This window comes from Perca fluviatilis, chromosome 5 (genome assembly GCF_010015445.1).
Source record: "Perca fluviatilis chromosome 5, GENO_Pfluv_1.0, whole genome shotgun sequence".
Taxonomy (NCBI): Eukaryota; Metazoa; Chordata; class Actinopteri; order Perciformes; family Percidae; genus Perca; species Perca fluviatilis.
In genome coordinates, this window is record NC_053116.1 from 12,415,603 (window position 1) to 12,439,909 (window position 24,307).

At 40.2% G+C, this 24,307-nt stretch overlaps 1 protein-coding gene across 1 annotated transcript; it reads right to left on the reverse strand.

Annotated features, from left to right (window-relative positions):
• Positions 1-24,307, reverse strand: prickle3 (prickle homolog 3). The gene is made up of 11 exons (XM_039802008.1): positions 22,934-24,307; positions 13,673-13,755; positions 6,536-6,719; positions 6,192-6,305; positions 5,278-5,415; positions 4,133-4,386; positions 3,171-3,319; positions 2,465-2,800; positions 2,036-2,341; positions 1,537-1,920; positions 1-1,271 (listed from the first exon to the last, which is right to left on the reverse strand). The coding sequence occupies exons 1-11, from the start codon at positions 22,973-22,975 to the stop codon at positions 814-816; spliced, it is 2,448 nt and encodes an 815-aa protein (XP_039657942.1). The 5' UTR covers positions 22,976-24,307; the 3' UTR covers positions 1-813.

Below are 24,307 nucleotides of genomic sequence, written 5' to 3' on the forward strand. Positions count from 1 at the left end.
TAAAGTTGCCCGACACAATAAAAGAAACGGAAATTATAATCTCTTCCTTTTACCTAAAAAAATAAGAAAGAACAGCGACTTACACCAAATATATAAAAATAATTTGATTAAAGACATGAACATATACAAATTTTGAAGTATTTTGTTTAAACACACGCAGCAAATTTAACCTCCAAAATTTACTCAAATTCTCCTTTGTGTGATACTTTGATAATCATAAAACTGCCAAGGCTGGTCATACTCCATTCCATAAATTTGCCCATTAGTATTCATAACTAATATATTACAGCCATATACAAATTGCACATAAGAGCACAGAAAAAAGTAGTTACGGTAGAGTTAAAAATAACATATATTTAATATTCCTTTTACAAACCATAATGGAGGAATGAGCTGTCTGTTCCTGGTCATACGTGCTACTGCAAGTTTGCATATGTAAATGATGGCGATGTTAAGAAGCGGTAACATTACACTTCAGGGTCACGGACACAGGAGTGAGTCATCTCTATAGAATCCAAACATAAATGTTACCAACAATCACTCCACATTCATCACTAACCACATACTCACACTGTAACATCTCAAAAGGTCAACCAATGAGAAGTCAATATCGTAAAGTAAAAGGTAATGACTTTTCTGCGGTTTATTGTGCTTCCTTTGGAACAATGGCTGTGGTTCACCTTTCTGAAAAGTCTGCACGTGTGTTGGATCTACATTACCAACAGAAAAACAGCTTGAATACTAGAGTAATGAAGGGCCATTAGTTCTCTTCCATAATTTAGAAAGTAACATGCTGTGTTTTGATGTTAGGTGTTAGGAGATAGCACAGTTTTTATCTTTGTCCTTTGCACCAAGGCTGTGAGCTCTTCTCCGCCTTATGCTGCCTCTCAGTCCCCAGTCTCTCTGCACCTCCCTCTCCTCTTCTCCCTCTCTGTCTTTGCCCTCCTCAGGTTGCTGCTTTCGGAGCTGCGGGGGGAGAGGTATGGGCTGTCCCAGGAAGAAGCCCTCTTCCTCCGAGTCTGAGGATGAAGAGCACGTAGAGCAGTCTTCGTGTTTGTACTGGCTCAGCTTGAGGGTCAGTGAGGAGCCGTTGGCGGAGCCCTGGCTATCCCTCTCTTTCTCCCCTCTCCAGTCCAGGGTGTCCAGCCGAGGCCGGTCGGGCTGCGAGCGTCGGGAGCGCCTCTCCGGGCCCGGGTGGAGAGCAGGGTCGGAGGGGATACGGCAATGGCCCCACCCTCGCCGCAGACTCCGCTGGTGATAGGAGGATCCATCTGGGTGGAAATAGAAATTGTGGCAAAAACAAAATGAACTTGACTTCCAGACAAACAAAATCCAGCACAAATTAGCGCATTAAAAAGTCACCAAAATGAAGTATTTGAACCTCATAATTAAATACAAAATGAGGGAAAAACTGCAAAAAGGTCCACTTAAAAAAAAGAAAAAAAGACACCCCCCCCCCACCCACTAGGCTGGCTAGGGGCCTGTTCCCAAATTGTATTTGACTTCATATTCAACTCTCTCAAAGCCTTTTCTTACCCAGCAGATCCATTTGAGGTGGGATGCCTTTCTGTAGATGCAACCTGCTTCCGAAACCTCCCTCCACCTCATCTTCCTCCTGCTGGTTCTCCACGCCCTCTCGCAGCTCCTCCTCATTCTCGTCTTCATCCTCGTCCTCATCGACGGAGTAGCTGCTGCTGATTGGTTCTCTGAAGCTGACCCGAGCTGTGCCACTGCGAGACAGCGGGGGTGGAGAATCAGCGGGTCTGTCCACTGGTTGGGGGAGGTTTGGTGGAGGTGAGTCTTGGGGCATTAAGTCACGGGACTTAACGGGCAGAGGAGGTGGCAGGACGGATGGGTTGTTGGGCAAGAGGGGAGGCGACTCAGGTGAAATGATGTGTGAGTTTTTCTGAGGAGGAAACACTGTGGAGAGAAAATCAGGGGGGGCACATTATCGTTAGACAGAGTCAGAGGACATTCTGTAATCATTTCATATTGATACCATGATTGTGTTAAGCATCACAGTGATTTCTGATACCTTGCATTACTTGATTCGTCCTTTCCACCCAGTTCCTACAGTCTTTAGCAGTAGAGGTTCCTCTTGAATTAAGACCAGTTAGTCCAGTATTTCCATTCCGCTCTCGCTGGAACTGGAGATCCCCGACAGGAGGTTTAATACCAGAGTCCCCTGGCAGTAAACTGTAATGTGGAAGGTCGCTGGGCCAAGATGGACCTAAGCCATTTCCTAGATGGATGTGGGGAAGAGGCGAGTACGAGCCTCTTGGATGAGGATGACCACTGGGTAAAGGAAGTCCGTTTTGAACCGGAGCAGTGCAGTGGACACCTGAGAGAAGCAGAGCAAACAAAGCGGTGACTACAAGTCTCTACAAGATACTTACAGGGTCATTTCTTGGTGGCGCGACCTACATAACATCTGAGTGTGACACCAATGTAGCATCATCATCACCTCTGTTTTCCACTGCAGTATGAATGCAGTCTTTTCCAAGAGTTATAGGAGGGTTGGTGCCCTCTTGTGGCTGCAGTGGAGAACCGCACTGCGGCTGCTGGGGTTTCTCTGCTGTGTCACAGCGTCTGTGCTGAGGTTTGCTCGGCAGCGCCGAGTCACACGAGTCGGAGTTATTGGGGTCCTCGCCCAGAGAACAGGCCCTGGAGCAGAAGATGAGCCCCCCTCGAGGGAGGAAAGGGCGCCCCAGCAGAGGCAGTTGACAGCGGGCGCAGCAGAAACACGACTCCACGGCGTGCCAGTGCTGACCCTCATATGTCATCTGGCCCTGATCGATACCTGCGAGGAAATTAGTTCATGATTACACGTCATTTGAAAACTCTCTGTTATCTTAGTGTGTGTATACAGTATGTATTCATATCAGCAGTACTGCCGTTTTGATTGGTTCAGCCCCATTTGAACTCATTGTACTATACCACACAACCACCACTTCATTCTAGTTAATTTAAATATTAATGAATGAGTATGAGTGACAGATCATATTTATCGTCACTTGACAAAAACATTTAAATTCAAGAATTTTATAGCTAGGATAAATAAAGCATTTATAACATCTGTGATATTTAATGCTAAACAGGGGGACTTAGTAAAGTGTTTCCAAAGGAATAGTGAAGAACATCTGCCTGATAATAACTGTTAGCCTATGTACCTATGTTTTCTCCACAGGTATCGCAGTACTCTGCGTACATGGACTCGTAGCAGGAGCAGCAGTATGGTCGACTCTCTCTCATGATGTAACGCTGACGCAAAAAAAAAAAATTAAAACGCTTAGCGCAGCAAAAAACAACAAAAAAAAAAAAAAAAAAAAAAAAAAAAACAACCCCCCACCAAAAAAAAAAAAAAAAAAAAAAAAAAAAAAAAAAAAAAAAAAAAAAAAAAAAAAAAAAAAAAAAAAAAAAAAAAAAAAAAAAAAAAAAAAAAAAAAAAAACAAAAAAAAAAAAAAAAAAAAAAAAAAAAAAAAACACCAAAACAACAAACAAAAAAAAAAAAAAAAAAAAAAAAAAAAAAAAAAAAAAAAAAAAAAAAAAAAAAAAAAAAAAAAAAAAAAAAAAAAAAAAAAAAAAAAAAAAAAAAAAAAAAAAAAAAAAAAAAAAAAAAAAAAAAAAAAAAAAATAAAAAAAAAAAAAAAAAAGAAAAAAAACAAAAAAAAAAAAAAAAAGTTTTTTTTTCTTTTTTTTTTTTTTTTTTTCTTTTTTTTTTTTTTTTAAAAAAAATAATTAAAAAAAAAAAAAAAAAAAAAAAAAAAAAAAAAAAAAAAATAAAAAACAATAGTGGTTTTTTTTTTTGTTAAAAAAAAAAAAAAAAAAAAATTAAAAATAAAAAGGAGATTTTGGGAAAAAAAAAAAAAAAAAAGGGGAAAAGAGGTTTTTGGGGGTTTAGGTCAGTCGTGGCAGATCCATTAGTCGACTATGTCAACTAATCTCTTAAGTCACACTGAGAAGCCATTCAAAACAAGAAGACACCGCCAGAAAAATCTGCAAATACTCTCTACTATGCACTGATCAGGCAAACGATAAAATCTAGCAATAGTAAAACACCTGGCAGATTCTCAGTTTCTTGCTTTCTGACTTCCACCACACTGCTTTTAGAGACCTGCTGCGAAACCCTGCTGTTGAGGAGTGTTTATGAGACAGGTTGGGGATCTCGGTGAGACAGTCACCTCATCGCAGGCCTGGCAGCGGGGCTTGAGCCTCTCAGCGTGGTGCCGGCCGCAGTAGATCTGTCCCTCCTGAAAGAAGTAGATCAGATCGACCAGGAGCTCACTGCAGGTGGAACACTGGAAACACTGAGGGTGCCAACAGCTGCTGTGTCCGGCCCGACTGGCAAACACCGCTATGTCTCCACCGCAGATCTGCCTGCCACACTGGAAAAATAGATTTGTTTGGGGTGGGGGTGTGGTGCAGAGGGAAGGAAGTTAGATCATAGATCCTTTAACAAATGGGGAACGTTGCCGTTTGCACAGCAATTTGCTTATACAGCCCTGTAATCATTAAATCCGTGTGGGCTGTGGCCCCTGAGCTATGCCTGCATCTACATGCACCTGAACCATCTCCAGTCCTATAAAAAGGTTCTTCTCCTGCATGGATCGGATGTGTTTTTATTTCACTTGGCATGCATTCATGTTTATATAAGGAGAGCTTTATACTGGCCTGTCTCATGAGGGAATCTGCTACGGGTTTTTTTGTTTGTTTTTTTAGATAAATTTTTTATTATTATTTTTGAACATACAGAACCGACAAACACAATTGAACAAGAACAACGACCCTCTCCCACCCCCCACCCTCTGCGGTCTCGAGGAAAACAAAAACAGACAAATAAGCAAAAACAGAGATCACACCTTGCCTAGTCCCTCTCCTCTAGTTCTTGTGGTGCTGAGGTCATTAGGTCTGATATTTGTGCTGCTGCACTTCTCCATAGGTCTATAGTAGATGATTTGGCTTTGTTAATCCTTGCTGTAGAGAGCTCAAGCATAGCTATGTCTAGAAAAAATGCGCCAACCACTGTTTTATACAAAGCGAGTGGGCTAACCAAATTTTCCTCTGTCTCCCAAGCAGGTGTAATTTAGAGTCGTTGTTAAGTAACAAGACAATCGGGTCAGTAGAAATTCGATATCCTATCACATCAGATATTATTGATGCTGTTTTATTCCAGAACTCATGCACCTGTTCACACTCCCAGACCATATGCAGGAAAGTTCCAGTTTGTTCAGGTATCTGCAACATTTTCTAAACATAAAATAAAAATGTTGCTCTACCTGTTGGCAAATGGCTCCCGTCATAGTTACTGGGAAGAGCCGGACGACGCCTCTGCCCAGGCTTTCTCTTTTCCTCTGCTGACTGAACAAACGCAACTCCTTCTTCTCCTCCTCGTTCAGAGAGTTACAGTACTGGGACTGCAGGAAACAAAAATATATTCTGGTTACCTCTTAGGTTATTTGAGATGAATAAAATCTGTGTTCTAGTCTTGTTGATCCTTTTACAACTATAATTTAGAACAAATGCATTATTTATATGCCTCCTGAGATGCATCGTCTCGTTTTGAATAGAATCCTGACTAATTCTAAAAGTGAGCATGAGAAGCAACTAGATTTTAAGTGATAAAAATTGCTAGCTTTGACTAATGCAAAACATGTTATGCATTTAATGTGTAACTGTAAATTATTTCAACCAAATGGAGACTTAAAACTGAATTATCTTTACCAGTTCCTGTAAATACTGAGGGAACAGAGAGGTAAAATGGAGTGTCTAAAAAACCCATTGAGGTATACAGCTTTTTACTGGCATTAAGAGCCTCATACAAGTCAAAAGGATGGGTGTGATGCAGACATTTCTAAATATACCCATAAACAACTGCAAATAACAATAAGGTAAAAGATGGGACATAGTAGTATATAATACACAATATCAGCCAAAAAAAATTTAAAATGTTTTTTTCCTGACATTAAAAGAAATATAAGAAATAACATATAAATATAAAGAATAACCTTTAAAAAAAAAAAAAAAGGATATTATATATATATATATATATATAACAGCATCTATGTTGTGATTTAGCACACTTGTTAGACTGAATGATTGTATGTATTTGAAATGCCACCACACTATTACAATACACCAGGAGGAAAGCCAATGTTGAGAAGCTCCAAAGTCAGGGTGACAGTGATGTTACCTCACTGTCGTGGGTTGGAAGCTGGTGCAGCAGTTGTTTGATTCGGTATCTTTCCCCTGGACTGTTCACATAAGGCACCCTGTCCTCTGGCAAGCAGCTGAAATACTGGTATACCTGTAGGAGACAAGTGTGTTCACATAAAGAGCATAAATGACAGAGTACAGAGAGCTATTTATTCGTTTATAGAGCAATTTATTCAATTACAGTCATAAATCAAACACACTGAATACTTTTTTCCCATAATACACCAGTTTGTGTATGTATGAACATGTCCAAGTGGAAGCGTGCATCATGGGTGCCTGCGTTGTCTCGACTCTGCGTCTGCTCTGCACCACGGTTGTTACCTGTTCGGGCTTGAGCCCAGGTGGGACCCATGCGTACTCCTCGGAGGCACAGCCCGAGTCGTCGTCGGAGATGGAGTGTCTCTGGAAGTCCGACACCAGCTTCGTCATCATCTTTTCCAGCTGGCCTGGCACCGAGCGCACGGCATGCTCCTCTCGCACACACTTGCAGTGTACACAGATCTTCCTGTGGAGACAAGGAAAAGCTTTAGGCTTCATCCCTGAGGACTTTTGTTTTGCTGATTTACAACACAAGCCAAAGCTGATCAAATGTCAAATATTCAAGAAGCTGGGTGCTCCTGGTGCTTCAGGTGCTAAGGTGCAAACCACAACGTTAACGCAAGACTTCATATTTCTATGAGTCCCTGTTTTCCAGTAGCAATTGACAATGCAGCAATACAAAGAAAATATACAAAACATTCAAAGTTCAGTTGATTTTTGAACCCTACATTTAAGCCAAAAGAAGAAAACTGACTCTTATTAAGCCAAGGTACTTGGGCCAGCTCCTAAAACAAAACCAAACTTCAAGTAACAACCCTCATATAATAACATTCATACCGGCACTCCCACAGTTTCTTTATAACCGCATTATTTATGAACACACTTTGCGTTGGAGACATCATGTCACAAACCAGCCCACACACATTCTTGAGGTTAACTCAACGGGACTCCCTGCAGCCAAATATTACTAATACAACAGTTGTCACACCGGTACAAAAAACCCCACAATCTCCAGATCATTAAAACTCAGGATTTCACAGTAAATTCAGAACTACAAATCGTCTAAATTGCGTAATGTCTATGTATAGTGTGCACTGCTAATGCATTTTACACAATTAGAAGAAATTCAACCTCATCACAGATGTTGTTGAGGATCTTACATCAGGACCAGCACATCCCAAACAAGCTACTACCAAACAAGTAGGAAATGAGGTCGCTGACATAAGCCTCGCTGTCAATCCCGTGGAAGTTAAGAGAGGGAGGTGAAGATGGGAGCAATAATCTCCCTCAGCCTCGTATTACACCCCATCTCGTCCTCTGACTCCTCCCTACATTCAGTCTGGAGGTGGGTGTGCCTGTTTGTGGGACCGGTGGAGTCAGAAGGAAAGCGCCCCGGGGTGACACAGAGATGTGGGTGTCACGTATGTTTGTGTGTGTGTGTGTGTGTGTGTGTGTGTGTGTGTGTGTGGATGCGACAATGTGGCCATATGCAGCATGTATCACATGTGTGCATCTCTGTTGTGATTGCATAACAGTCTGCCAGCTGGCACTTGTGGCTCAAGTTCACAAGGCACAAAGCTGCTTTATTCCAGCACCCAACCCCCACTCAACCAAAAAACTCACACACACACACACACACACACACACACTCACACACACACACACACACACACACACACACACACACACACACACACACACACACACACACACACACACACACACACACACACACACACAGCTTGTAAACTCCATGAGTGCTCCTCTTCTAATCAATGGTCTCATAAAAGGTCTTTGAAATGTTAGCAACAGCATGTCAGTGTGAATGTGCTCCACTCTCTCTGCTCAACACCAGTTCATTGTTAAGGAGTTGACAAAACAGAGAGAAGAAATGCTAATATGTGACCACTGTATCTTTCCAAGGCCCAGGGCAGCACATGCTTTTAATATGCAGCCGTCCTGGATTGGCAGTGGCACCTTAAATGACCATGGTCGCCCAGCAGGTAGAACCAATACAAATACTATAATACAGCCAGCTTAGGCTAAAGCCATGTTGGCATGAATCTGACCCCAGCTGCATGTATATGTGTATGTGTGTGTGGGTGTGTGCCTTTGTATGCGAGGGTTAGCAAACGGGGAGGGGGAGGAGTGTGATACACATGCCTATGTAAGTGGGTAGGAGGACACAGCCGGAGACCTGGCACGATGGGACAGATGGCAGATGCACCATGTCTCACCCCACCACCACCACCACCAGCCTCTACATGATGAAAGGATATAATCACCAGTGCAGTGGGTGCAAAGCCCCACATGCAACCTACACTAATTGAAAGATGACAAAGTAGCAATTTGAATGAATTTGGGGTATGAAAGTATGCAGGGGAGTCTCAAATCATGTCTCTATTGTGTGCAGGCTGCTCTCAATTATCCTGCCATTAGAGCCGAGTTTTACCAAAGACTGGTTTGGGCACGTGCCAAAACCTTTAAATATACTTCTAAAAGATTTTTTGTTTGTTTTTTGGCCTTTAATGGATAGGACAGCTGAAGATAGGAAAGGGGGGGAGAGAGAGAGGGAAGATGACATGCAGCAAAGGGCTGCGGGTCAGAATCGAATCCGGGCCACTGCGGTTAGGACTGAGCCTTAATACATGGGGGAAGGATGCTCAACCAGGTGAGCTACCAGGGCGCCCCTAAATATACTTGTACTACATATACAGCAGACAAAATGCTAAACCCACAAATAAGCAAATCAGCACACCCAAAGTATATACAAGTATAGTATGACACAGGGAATGCTTTTCTAAAAACATACCCATTTTATTTCTCTTTTGCTTAGCAAATTAATTAAATACTATACTTCTGTACAACTTCTGTGCATATTGAAACTGTGCTGCCTGGACAAATAAAACCCACAAAATACATGGGAACTGCACTTACCAGCCATGTGCGATATAAACCAGGAGACACAGCAGATGCTGCTTTGGACAGAAATCAACAATCTGCAAGCAGATTTGCTTTGCTGGCCCAAAACATTGTTACTGAGACTGCTGGTACAGCTGGTGCTGTTATTGTTGCTGATGGAAAAGTAAAAAATAAGTAAAATGAAACTAAATATTAACACTTTATGGAGCAGAAATAAACTCATTTTAATTAGTTGAACACAGAGATTAAGGCTTGTCCACCCGTCCCCTGCATCCCAAACTGACCTGAGTTTGTCCAGCATGATATTAGCCTGCACTTTCAAATGTGTGTATATATTATTATATTTAAATAAAATGGCATTTCCACAAATAGTGTACAACATGTAGTCTTTTTGTTAAGATACATTATAAGCAAAGCAGCCAACTGTGTACAGGCGAGTTGAAGAACAACATTAACTGCACATGATTTCATGTTCTGCATCCGAAGTCCATACGCATATGTGTACAAAACAACATAAAGTCAGGAAGAATCCTCTTCTAAAAACACACACACGCACGCACGCACGCACGCACGCACGCACGCACGCACGCACGCGCACGCACGCACACACACACACACACACACACACACACACACACACACACACACACACACACACACACACACACAATGTAATGACTGTTTGAGTGTCTAGTCCCTTTAGTCTTGTTAGACAGTAAACAGTAAAATATGGTTTCTTCATTACCTGCTGTAATCAAGACAAATAAGTCCAGGTTGGCCTGTTGACGCTGTCCCATCCAGGCTTGTGTTCTGTAAAGGTTCACATCCCATAGGCGCCTACTACTGTCAGCCTGTCTGTCTGTCTGTCTGTCAGTCAGTAAGAGCAGGATGTTCTATGGCAGCTCCTCTCCAAGTGCTCACTTCCCTGTCTGCTTGGCTCTTTTTAACCCCCGACTCCCACCCTCCTCCGTGATGACAGTGGGCGCAAACAAAAGGCACTGAACACAACCATACACTCCAGAAAATACAAACACAGTTCTCAAGGTACACACATGCTCACGTGCTTTTAAAAAACCAAAAGTACTTAAAAAGATATGAAAAAGCCCGACAATTTACTCACGCTGCCTTTGAAGATATGAAACGTCGGTGTCCAAGTGACAATCGCGAAGAGTAAACTCACGGTGTCTTTTCTCCTTAGACCAGACTGCCGCAACTGATTCATAACAGATGGACCATTGTTGCTTTGATGCAGTTATTAATCACAGAAATGAAAGTGGAGCAGATTTTGAGCCTATGAGCTGTGCTGTGCAGTATTTGTCATATTATGCGATCAAGATGGTGCATGCATGACAACAAAGTGTCTCTGGTGAAATACCGAGCAGACGGCATGACTTTAGTCTTCATGAAGTCACGACACACCAGCTCATCGGACATTGGTCAATCACGAAGGATGAATATCAGTAATGACATGTCTGCTAGAGAAGACCCAGCATACTTACATTCTTCATGTATTCTTTCTTTGATCTCTCATCTTTCATGCTTTCAACTATTTAACAACTTTGTCAATTGACAATTATTTTTATCTGCAACTGCAAAGATGCCAAACATTCTCTGGTTCCAGCTTTTAAAATGTGAAGATTTTCTGCTTTTCTTTGTCTTGTATGAGTGTAAATGAATATCTTTTCATTTTGGACTGCTGGTCAGATAAAACTAATCATTTGAATATGTCACCCTCTGCTCTAGGAAATTGTGATGGAAGATTTTTCACTGGCAAAGTGATTAATCAAGAAAATAATCGTCACATTTAATCAATAATAAAAATAATTGTTAGATGAGTTGCAGCCCTACCATAATGCAGTTTTAAGACAACAGTCAATTTAGAGCACAATTTTTGGTCTGTATATAATTACTAAAACTGGTGGGGAATCCAGGGTAGCAGCTATAAAATAATCCTCTGCTTTAAATGTCTGATAATCTATAAATCACTACAGGAGTGAAGCCCTCCTTAGATCTGATTTTAAGAAACAGATGGGCCTTGTCCTATAACTCCCTGCCACTAATTAGTGACTGAGTAATTGCTGCATGGCCACCTAGACTAATAGCAATGGCTACTCTGAACCCTTTTGAAGCGTGGCGGGGACCTGTGGGTCAGAAGTAACTCAATTCGCTTGCTGCTGGGCAGCGGATGCACCATCTGCCCCCCACCTCACTTTGAGCTCTGTCTGAGAAAGCTCAGGATGAAGATGGATCACTTCCCTCTCAGCGAGCATCAGCGGCTAAGCCTGTGGCCACTTGCATGATCTCCTCCGCCAGGGAAGGTGTGACTCTTAATTGGTAATTAAGGAAGATGCAATTAGCACGGGACTCTGGGGTCTCAAAAACTGACCCCCATAAATCTCAATCATTTAATCACGTTCATGTTCCCCGTTCTCCTGGATCAGCTGAGAGACCAGAAACGTCTAAACGAGACATGTCTCTTTGCCGTCTCACCCGAACGTCATTTCAGATCTGTCCTCCAGATGGACGCACGATGGAGAAACTTCCGTAACCCACAGCATTATGTTTTGTTACTACGAAGATACTGTAAACAGGCTGATGCATACACGGGCCAGACTTCCACCAGAGTGTGGCCGGAGGTAGAGAGCAGCACATGTGTTTAGGATTACATCCTAACTTCTACGCTTTTGTCTTGATCTGAATAGAGGGAACAGAACTGAAAAAGCTAAAAGATACAATTACAGTCTTTTGGTTACATGAAGTACGCATTCCTGCGCTTTTTGTTTTATTCTCTCCATCACAGAGCCACAGTTGGCTTCAGCCATGCAGTGCCCATCTGGGATTGTGAATGCAGCCTTCGTAACCAGAAAGAAACCTTTTTTCTTCTTCTTTTCAAGACACACACACACACACACACACACACACACACACACACACACACACACACACACACACACACACACACACACACACACACACACACACACACACACACACACATCTAGCTGTGGGTCAAACCTTGTGATTGTACTCTACAGCCTTAGAGTCTGCATTCAGTAAACACAATGTACTTGGAAAAATGAAATGTATAATGTGGATCATTCAGCTTCCTTCCAAACGATTGACTCTTTGCTTCTTTTACACTCATATAAATAATTCCTAATAAAGAAATAGTTATTTTATATATATATAAAACTAAATGAAATACAAATGTCATATTTGGAAAAGGAAAGCAGCAGTGAAATGGAAAGACATTGGTGGAGGCAGAGGGAGGTATGAAGTGGTCGAGAGGGTTTCTATCACAGCAGTGAGGCCTAATCTTATTAGCGTGATTGACAGGATTAGAGTAACCAAGAGACCCAACCAGCTGGATATTTACTAACGGACTAAAGGAGAGAGAGAAAAGAAAAGGGGGCTCAAATGAAAGCATGCAGAAACCCGCTGAACAGAATGAAATAAATGGTTGTTTGGGAGAGCCTTTGACAGTTAACAACTCCTGGACAAATAGCTGAAGAGGTGTGTAGGCTGACATTTCAAGTGGCTTGTGCCTATATTTAAAAAGCAGTAATTGCAAGAATTGAAAGTCCTGTTTGCTGCCGAGCCTCCTACAGTTACCAACAAAAAAAACAAACAGCATTGACATCCTACTAAACACTGGTCTTCCTGCTGAGTAGATGTCGACTTGTTGCGGATGAACGCATCGATCTGCGCTAACGAAAAAACATCTGTTGTATCTAGCAACACAATGCTTTTCACCCTAAAGGCCTCCTGATGAGCAAATACAACAACAACATATGAACAGGTCTTAAATTTAAATCTCTGGAGCTTAGACAAACAGCCCATGTTGCAGGATGAACAATTTGTAATCCCATGAAGATATCCACTAAATGCCAAACTGCTTCCATTGCAATTGTCAGGGCTTAATGGAACTCATGAGCTCCTGACTCTTCATATCCACAGGGTCAGTAAGGCTGATCGGCTCTGTGGATATCATGTGGAGCCCTGACTGGGTCATGTTTGTTGTCTTTTAATGTATATCTGCACTCAGCGTGTACACAGATCACAGATAAGCTGATTTCTGTTGGTAGCAATGCTGAAGTAATTCCTAAGACATATGCACGCACGCACACACACAGGCGTGCACACACACACACACACACAGCAGAAAATCTGAGTACATATATATATATATATAATAGCTGGTGTGTAAAATAATCAAAACTCAGTCAAAAGCAGTTTTTAAATAAGTTAACAATTCAAATTATTCTATGTATTATATGTTTCTGTGCACAAAAAGAGAGTGAAATTGTTTGGGTGTCATATGTTTTGAAGTTTAACAGCCTACAAAAACCTTCCTTTTAAGTAGCTAATTATCAGAAGTTGCGCAAGATCCAAAAAGCAACAGGAGAGAGTGCAACTCTACCAAAGGTGAATATAAAAGTAGGGGAAAAACATTTCCTGCTAAGCTAACAGGCAGCGCCAGCAATGTTTAAGACATACCTCCAGCCATGGACACGGAAGCCGGGGCACTGGTCTCCACAGTGCAGACAGGGCTGCCCTCTGTCCGGGTCCTCTTCCTCCTGCTGAAAACAAAACACAAACTCCCTTCAGCTCACATCATTTCCCGTGGAGAACCACCAGAACACAAGACAGATAAAGGTTAAAGCAACATAGTAAGCACATACAGTGTTTGCTAGACATGGCCGCAGAAATATCAACATCATATTGAGGGAGTGGGTGGGCAGTGTTTCCATTTAAGCCACAAGCCGAATGCACTTAGTCGCTTCAGCCTTTCGTTCAACAGTGTTTGGGGTGGAGTATGGGCTGTCTATAGATTCCCAAAGCATTACTTGATGACGTCAATTCATGAAATGCCTACATCATCATGTCATTGTGTGAGCTTGAACTGGCAGAGATATAAACCAGTAGAATGCCTGCTGCACACTGTGGTGATTGGCATGTGTAACATCTGTATCAAGTTGTTTTTGACACAGCTTGTGACTGCGCTTGGTGACAGTGAGTCTGAATACACCTCTGTGTTCAAAATGTGTTTTCATGCTTATAGTACACCGTAGATAACATGGTTTTCTTACAGCTGAATGTAAAGTTATCTCTACTGGATTCATTAGTCAGTACAATAAGGAATGAGGACTAAATCTTGTAGTGGGTACTAAGCCTGCTAGCTGCTTACAGACGCAACCAACAGTAAGTGATATCCAGAATTTAGCCCCTAGGTAAACCCGTTTGCTTCAGACCAGTCCTCAAACGTAGCTGCAGTTCAACTGTGAGTTTAAGGAATTTCACTGTTTTATAACTGATGGGATATACAGAATAATGAGCGTAACATCTCAAAAATGCCTTTTTACAAAAGTGCTGAGCCAGTGCATCTGACTCAGCCAAACACTAAACCACCTACCTCATTTCTCACTTGTGATCCAATTGTGTGTGCATGTGTGTGTGAGTGTGAGTGTGTGTGAATGTGTTTGTATGTGTTTGCAGACTATAGCCTGCAGACACATGCCTCTTTTTAGAGATGAGAGGAAGGAAGCAGACACAGGATGAGAGCTGCACCCTTTCCCTCTCCATGTAGTCACTTTGTCTCCACTTTCTTTTTCTGTGATGCCTTCATTCTACGGCACCTTTCCTATCTTCTGTTATAACAAACTTACTGTTCACAGAGAACATTTGTCTGTATTATTAGCTCTTTATTAACTATTTCCCACCCTTATAAAGGGACTGAAGTCAAGTCAATTTTATTTATATAGCCCAATATCACAAATTACAAATGTGTACAGCATATGATATAAAGGATCTTTGAGGACACCCTTGATTTGGTTAAGGACCCCCCCCCCCCCAAAAAAAGAGAAATGGGGAAGAAATGAACGAAACCTCTTTGACACTACTGTTTTCCACTCCACCATTCGGAGAAGAAGGAAAAAGCATGTGCCTCATATGCACTTCTGTCTGCAAAAAAAACAAAAGGCAAGACCCCATATTTGCTGCCGTTTTGGCGAGGTTATCACAATAGGCTGCATGAACAAAACTAATCTATAAAAACTGCAGTTGCTCTTCTCAAAGGTTTGGACTATTTGCAAATTAGGATGCAGAAGACATGCACAGACGCTAACAGAGTTTAATGAGCAAAGCAATAAAATGCAGATATGTGATACAGCAAGGTACCTGTGCATACCTGCTCAGCTGTTTGATCTTCCCTTTTCCAACCACACACACCTTCATAAGGACAGCAGCTCTAACTACCGAACCATCAGTATTCACGTCAAGCCTGTTTTCCCCATGCAGAGTTCCCCATGAACAAACGCTAGAATGTATTACTTTGATTAGAGCAACGCTGAGTTTGCTTATCTTATCTCCCTGATATCTGAGGTTTGTAAGTGCTTCACTAATGCACTGACAAACCCCGTGGACTGGGAACAATTAGCAGCTTGCTTTCTTGTACTTTGATCATAAAATCGTTTTTAATGTGCTTTTTTTTCTCTTCCCAAAATATTTTATTTCAATTTCGGCAGCATGAAATCAGTCACATACATTTATTTTGAAATAAAAGAATTTTAACAGAAAAAAAAGTGCTTCTCCTGTTTTAACATATGGTAATCTTTACAAAATTGAGTATATTGATTGCAATAGATGCAAGATATAGCATACATTTAAAAGAAAACTCAATTCTACAAGCTTAGAGACTGCACTGTACACAAAGTACTCATAATATTCATCCTCTGTTAAATCTAAATCCTTAACATAATTAATGAAGGGTCCCCAAATATTTTCAAATCTTTGCTATTTAGTTTTTAATACGTAAGATATCCTTTCTAAAGGAAGGCATGATAACATCCGTCTTATCCATTGAGTCGTATTTGGTTTGTGAACTTTTTTCCATAAAGTTGCAATACATGCTTTGGCATACAGCAAGCCGGGGGTCTATAAATGTTCGTTGATTTTGACTATAGTTATGTTTCTCTGGATATAAACCAAATAGAAACAGCTTAGGGTCCAGTAAAGTTTGTTTTGACATTTTTTTAATGTGCTTTTTGATATAAAAAGGATTCCATACATGGTTCCAGGGTGGATATGTTTATGACTTTATCCAGAACTAGTTAGTCGAGAACAGTCCCACGTGACAGTAAATAATAATGTACATGTCATTTTGAAATGCCTCACTGTGTGTTGTGCACACTGGAATCTGTCTTGTGCCATGAATTGCTCGTTAATCGCCACTTTGATTGACATTAAAAGAGCCAGGCACAAAAGGTGACAAGATAGGCTAAATGAAGCGTACAGATGACTTCTGCGTGACTGGACCTTTCAGTTGTTATTCCCTTAGAAAGGAGTTCCTGAGCTGTCCCACTGAGATGGTGACTGAGCCAGGGAGAGGCACACACTACAAAGTGCCTGTACATTTAACCTGGTGTACGGCTACACTCCTAAATCTCACATTTATTAGGCTTTCCAAGAATGAAAGCAAAATAGCTGCAGGATAAAAACACCTTTGGAAATTGTAGCTGACCAGAAGCGATTACACTTCAGGATACTACGGGGTGTTGCTGACTTTCCATTCAATAACACAATGAAATGACACTTTATATGTTCATGTTTTCATTGTCATTTTTCCACACTTTCTGCAAATAATCTTGACAGGAAGATGTTGGGGAGCGGGATCAGCACTAACTTCTTCACAACATCATTTATAAACAATCGACATTAGTCATTTGACTTCTTGAAGAACACGTTTGGTAATAAATATCAAGCTGAAGCTGATGTTGAAGGCTTGTTGCTTTAAACTTGTCTTGAGTTTTAGGTATAAAGAACCACCGCCACAGTTTTGAACTGCTTAAAGTAAAGATAGTTATGTCAGACATGGTATTAGAAAGGGTTAAGGTATTAGATTAGACATTATGAGACATAGCCTAGGCTAAATGAGGGTTTGCTTTGGGTCAGGGACATCTTGCATAGTCAGATCTCCGTCACAGAGGTGTGAGAAAAATCGTACCAACAAATTAAGATAGACCTCCACAGACAGCCATTCAACCAGCTGCGAGTTTGAAAACGCCCATCTCTGGCCACAGATGTTCATTTTCTGACTGGAAATAAAGAAGTTCTTCTGAGAGTAGTATTATTTGTCTGATGTAGCGTGTAGGGATGCATGATGTATCGACTCAATATTTTTATCGCGATATCACATTGCCCAATATTATATCGAAAGCGTCGCGATAAGTATGCAATATTTTGTTTATATCGTGGAGCGCTGCGTCCCGTCCATTGCGGCTTAGTTGTGTTCGATTTAGAGCCCGCTTGAAACGCTGTAATGATCACGTTTCATTGGCCAGTTACCGTGCAACATGCACATGTCAGCGCACGGGTCCACTACGTGACAAACCCTATGGAGTGTACCACGTGTGTGCATATTTCGACAGAGTGACAGTGTAAGTGAAGAACTAGATAGAGACGACAAAACGGAACAAATCAGAGAAGCGAAAGAAAAGTTGTGTCCTGTTCTCTTTATTTATTTATTTTATACTGTACAACCAGTAGAACATGTCCTGTTCTGTTGACATGGTCCTTATTGATTTATTTATTCATGTTGGACCAGTCCAATATGACAGTCAGTTGAAATAAACCTTGTCTTGTATTTGTTCTGAATCTATTTTGATGGGTTCTCCCATAACTTTTGTAATTTTACATACGTTTAAAAATTTCAAAATTAATATCGATATCGCAATATTCATAATCGATATCGCAATATGACATTTTGTTAATATCGTGCAACCCTAGTAGCATGACAGCCCACTGTGTCTCTGTCCCTCTAGAGCTAGCTTTTGTGCTTGAATTTCTCCAGTATTCCAGGAGGTTGATGAGATGGAGGTCTGCCTATATTAGATTTACTCAGCATAATGATTTACACTAATTCTAAAACAGTTTGTTATGAAAGCGATGAGAGGCTCAACATCATCAACATGGACATTCTCTCAATTGAGGACAGACAGTAATCAAAAGTTATGCACAATAGCAGTACAATAATGATGTAATGAAAAACAAAGATTTAAGAATCCAGAGAAAAGCTTACTCGTACCACTACTTACTTACTACATACTTGTATCTTCATGTAGGAAAAGGAAGCAATACATACTGTAGAAATACTCGGTTACAAGTAAAAGTCCTGCATTCAAAACTTGACTTACGTAAAAATACGTACGTATAAGCATTAAATTATACTTAAAGTACCAAAAGGTAAAATGACTCATTATGCAGAATGGCACATTTCAGAATAATATAGATTTACATTATCAGATTATAATTAGTGAGGCATTTACGTGTAAGCATCACTCATGTTGCAGCTGGTAAATGTGAGGCTTATTTTAACTACTTTATATACCGCCGGATGGTTTGATCCATAAGTTGATTTTATTTTGTATTAATAATCTGACCTGAAAAGTAACCTGTAACTAAAACTGCCAAAAGAAAATGTAGTGAAGGGAAAAGTAGAATATGTGCCTCCAAAATATGGTGGAGTATAATGTAACATAAAATGGAAATACTCAGTACAAGTACATCAACATTGTACGTGCAGTAAATGTACTTAGTCACATCCCACCACTGATTATTTGAAGGATTAAGTCCCATTGTGTGCTAACAGACGACATCCTAGAAGCACAACATTGAATACAAGTTTGACAAGGTCACACTCCATCCAATTAGGAATTAGGTTGATTTTAAAAACAAAATAACAAAATATCATCTGTGAACGTATCCAAAGATGCATAAAAACCTGTCAACTTGGTTCTAATTAACACATTATGTAATCAAAATTCAACTACAAAATCAAACTACATTATAACATATTGGGTGCTCCCAGCTGTATTGTTTCTCTTCATTGAAAATAGAGTTTCATTTAAATAGGCAGGAACCCTACATTTAGGCTACTCCTTAATGACAATTCAGCCTTAAACCTTGAACATTAGCTTTTACCAGTTAGTTTTACATATCCTTGACTGTGTCCTTATCATGATGTCCTGTATGTCAAGGCTACATAAGAGACTTCACGCATGTTTCCATTCTGTTTTCCACAAAAGATAATGCGTCAAATTTGAGGCCCAACAATGAGGTTTTGCATGTTGTGCTGCAAGTGAAGGATGTGATGGGAGTGGTGAGTGGGAAGTTTCTTCTAAACTGAGTGTGGGTAAAGTAAATAATACATTCACAAAAGTTCACATCAGCTCCCATGCTCACACTTAAGAATGGCGTCAGACTTTTCATATCAGCTCCTTGGTTTCACTAAGTGGGTATAAGGTTTAATCACATGCCGCGCTGCCTCGGTTTTCTTGAGCTCTTTCTAGCTACCAAGTAACTGTGTAACCAGGTAATGGACAAACTGAAAGCCTGCCAGCTTTGTTACCTGACACCAGAAGGCAACTGCATTGGTTCAGCAAGCGATGACTTACAATAATATCAGAAAATGGTTGATTAAGACACCTAAATGATGTCATTAGGCCCACACTAAATGTTGAGTGGGTGGTACTGTTCAGGTGGGAGGGAAAGAGCTCTGTGCATGGTTCAGTTTATTAACCTAACAGGAGACAAATTGTCATTTGGGTTTTGCTGCACTCCTCAATGTTGTGGTGTAGGAGGGGTTAAACATTAATAGAAGAGGTGAGAGGTCGGGGGGGTGGGGGGCGCCTTATGCACCTCTCCTCACTGGACACGATCAAACAGACAGCCTGCAGGCCAGCCCTCTCCGAGCCCTGGCTCTGCGGCACAACACTTCTTCCTCCTCTTATGGTTTACGTATCACTGCTTCCTGCTGCCTCAAAAAACAATGTTTAACAACTGGATGGGTCATTCTGAGGGTCAAACTGAATTTTTTTTATCTGTGACGTTGCAGTTGTGAGTGGGGCCTTTATAGACCTTTTTTTTTTTACATGTTATAGTAGGGAAAGCACAGGTGTTACTGATAACAATAACGGTGGCTCCCTTCCCTGACAGTGTGCCAGCATGCACAATAATTAGGGTGCGTTCCGATCGACTAGTAGGCTAGTTCCCTGCAAAGTGGAGTGCAGAGGGTACTCAGCCGTGATAAGTAAGATTCCAAACTGTAGGGAGCACACATGGTCAGTTCAAAGGGAACTCTGATCAACGGTTCATCACTTCGCCGGAAAATGCAAAGCAAGATCACCCAACAGTCATTGAGCCTCGTTGGAATAGCACTGTACATCTTGTAAATTAATCAAATCGCATTTATTCACAAGTTACATACATTTTGATTGAATATGTTTTGCAATGGTAGCTGTTTCTGTTCTTAATCTATTATTTCAGCACTGTAACATTTCCACAGTAGCAGCAACGTCTCCAAGGAGTTTACGTTACCAGGGTAACGCACGGTGGAAGTGATATCTACCTTGGTGACATTGCAGGGTGTTCCAAATGGGGGAATTTTTGTCAAGGGAACTTCCCTTAACCGGCATTCCCTAAACAGGGAGCAGGACTACGGTTTATTTACACTGTGGAACGGAGCACAGCTTATGAGGACCCTGACACCGAAGCAGCTAAATGGGATTTAGTCATAATGACATGTATTATTTATACCTGTGCTTCTCCTACTGTGACATGTCTAAATGTCTGCTTTGAAAAAGGCCAATTGCTAGATATTTAGAAAGTCACTATCTAAAAAGGTATTGACAACAAGAACAAATACAAAAGTTACAAAGACACAATACAATCATAAAACAATTGTCATAGTTTTCTTTTCTTAAATGCTATTATAATTACATTTACAAAGCAGCCTAAACAAAAAGCTGTTGTGAACATTTTTGTTATGACTGCCTTGAACTGACTTGTTTCATGTTTAGTCTATATTCAAATTGACTAAAAAGGTAATAAATGATAATAGGTGACATTGACAAAATTACATTTTATTTGGGTATAATTATTGGAGATCTACAATAATAATATTGTATCTATACTAGAGTTATGTACCATAGTCCCTGAGTTAAAGAAAATCATTGTAAGGATGGCCAAGGAGGTACTCTATATATTGTTCATTTTATTCAGATTAATACACAACATGTTATTACCTAACTGTAATGCAGCTAGGGAGAGGAAAACATTAAATCTGTATCAAAATAAGTGTCCCAAATGATATCTAATCTAATAATATCATTATATTATAATATCATATAATAACATAGACCCTAAATCATTCTATTTCCCGCTCTGATAATCTACAAATAATTATAAACTACAGACAAAATACATGCACAGAGTTTAAGATACACTCGTTAACATCTGTGTTGTAACATGATTCAAAACTCACTTTTGGAGTCCTGATGTAATGGAGTGTTGGAGCATAAAATATTGATGGTATTCATTAATACTTGAGTGTAGTTACTGTATGTGTCAACAGGTGTCCTAAGTGTTTAAAGCCCTTCCACAAAGAATATGTTACACATAAACGGCAAGATCTATACAAAAATACTATTGGTGGTAACTACGTACATTTACTCGAGTACTGCAATTTTGAAATACTTGCACTTTACTTGAGTATTTCCATTTTCTTCTACTTTATAGTTCTACTAGTCTACTTTTTACTCCACATTTATTTCATAGCTTTAGTTACAAGCTACTTTTCAGATTATTAATACAAAATATAACCAACACATACATTATAATGTATAATCATATGAAGATAAGATATATATTATATATAAAATAGGCTAATTAAAATTGCCCTACCCTTTCCAGCTGCAACATTAAAGTAATATACATTACTGCATCAATAATTATAATCCCATAATAGAAAAAAAACATTATTCTGACATTTTCTGTACTTGAAGCACATTTTGATGCTCATACTTTTGTTCTTTTACTTAATTCAAATTTTAAATGAAGGACTTTTACTTGTAAAGGATTATTTCTAGAATGTGTTAATGCTACTTTTACTAAATAAAAAGTCTAAATACTGCTTCCACCACTGTTAAATAACAAATGTATAGCCTATACAAACTTAGCCTACTAACACATAGTTAACCTAAAGTCAGAAAAGGGTATTATGGTCTGGTTTGCTATTAGACTAGTGCATAAAGTCTAAGAATTTTACAAGTAGTGAGGTAGTTGGATTCACAGTCACTGTCTGGATACAATCCAAGTGTGCTGCACAGCCAGATGTTTCATGGCCACACAGCTGTTAGCCTGGTCCGAATACAGAGATTTGGTTAATAACCTGACCATATATAGGCTGTGTTTGGGGCAAAATTCCAGCTAGCACATAATCTAACATCAATCAGCATCAATTGTTGTTGTAATGAAAACCTGACAAAGGTAATAAACATGTTCAGGTTACACCAACCTGCTCAGGTAAGAAATCTATGACGTCGTCTGACCCCTCCTGACTGCACCAGGGGCGCCCCAAATGACTCAAGAAACAAAGAATGTACTTTCTGGTACACAGTTTAAGAAAATAACCTAACATAATTTATTGTAAATGTAGAAAAAGAGTGGGACATTTTTTTTTTTTTTTTACACAAAATGATGTCGACACAAAAGCCAGGTGAAGGTGGGACAAAGTTCCGCTTGGGCTGTTTTTAGTGTGGGACTTTATTTCAGGTCTAACTATTACAGAGGAGCAAGGAGAAGCGCATTAACACATCTTAAAGTATGTTTTCTGGTAAAAGAAGATGATATAGCAGGTTATCAAAAGTGTTTACTAAGTTGTGAAAGTCATTAAGAAATATAAGGCAAAGAATAGACACTTACCGAGCGGCTCGACCGTCGTTTTTTAGATCCGCGCAGAAACATGGTGTCGGTTAGATGTTAAAAACACAAAAATGCGTTTTCAGACGAACAAACGGAGGGAAGAAACACCGAGGTCTTGAATTTTAAGTCACGCAGCCTGTGTTGAACAAACTACATGATGGATGTCCCCTCCAGATTGCCCCGGACTCCTCCTTCCGCCTGAACCCTTAGCTACTTTGGTAACTGACAAGCTAGCCTAACTGAAAAATGTGACTTCGGGCTGACCTTTCAAAGTAAAACACTTATTAATTATATATTTGGCATTTCGTAAGCAGAGACAAAGTAAATCCTATACTAAAAGCAATTACATTTTGTATAAATACAAATAACACCATCTTAATGGTCAAGATAGTTACTGGCAAACTCTTTTAATTCAAACGGATAACATCCTTGCTTTTATATTGAAGGCCTAGGCGCTTAACAGCCATCCTGACAGACTGTACCTGGCTAACTTGACGAAGAGCTCCAACTTTACCTCCCCTGTCCATAAACCTGAACACAGGCCGCGTTAACTGTCCCAAAGTTTGCCATTTATTTCACCTAGGCTACAAGAAGTTAACCGCTGTACATACAAATCCTTCTCCCTCGACTCTGTGTTAGAAATCCCTCACACTTTCTGATTTATACCATGTTTAGTCTTTATGTATTATCTGCAGAGTCTGGTTCTAATAGTTAAATCGGGAAAACATTCAGGGCATGGGAGGAGTCGGTTTAATACATATTTCTAAATAAATATTTAGACGAGCAAATATGAACACGTGTTTGGGGGGGGGGAGTTATTATTGCAGTCGGGCTGCCACAGCAACAGCAGCAGCAGCAACAACAACATAGGGAATTAGTTTAAAAATAAGTCAGTATGAGCCCAAACAAAGGATTATCATTCCACTGTAGGTCTTTAAAATGACGCGGGCCTAGTGTGTACTGTAATGGTCATTGCAACTGAAAGGCAGCAGCACAGAGGAGAGCAAAATAGGAAAGGATTTTCGCAAACGCAATGTAATCTCAAAATGAAAGAGGGGGACAGCATGCAAACTGTCTGAAATAGAAACATTTCAAATGAGATTAGACACATCACAGATGCATGCTGCAGGTCAGTACAAATCCTGGCAGAGTGTGTAAAAAGATATAATTCCTGATAACATCTAAACACCATCAAACTGATGAGAGACTGGAGCAAACACCATAGCTATGTTGATGTTCTTGCAATTACTTATTAACTCTTAATCCTGGCTGATGGGACAGAGTGACCTTTACATTAGCAATTAATTTCAGATGAGTAGCAATCTGCTTCCATCTAGTGGTAATCTGATAGAAGACAATTTCCAGCCCAAGTAT

What these genes read in the sequence shown, in the direction of transcription:
- prickle3 (XM_039802008.1), bottom strand. Translation starts at nt 22,975, where the DNA reads ATGTTTCTGCGCGGATCTAAAAAACGACGGTCGAGCCGCTCG. An exon ending in CGGGAGCCATTTGCCAACAG is followed by an intron (nt 4,387 to 5,277) that starts GTAGAGCAACAT and finishes CTATTTTTCCAG; the next exon opens with TGTGGCAGGCAGATCTGCGG. An exon ending in ACCTCAAATGGATCTGCTGG is followed by an intron (nt 1,272 to 1,536) that starts GTAAGAAAAGGC and finishes ATTTCCACCCAG; the next exon opens with ATGGATCCTCCTATCACCAG.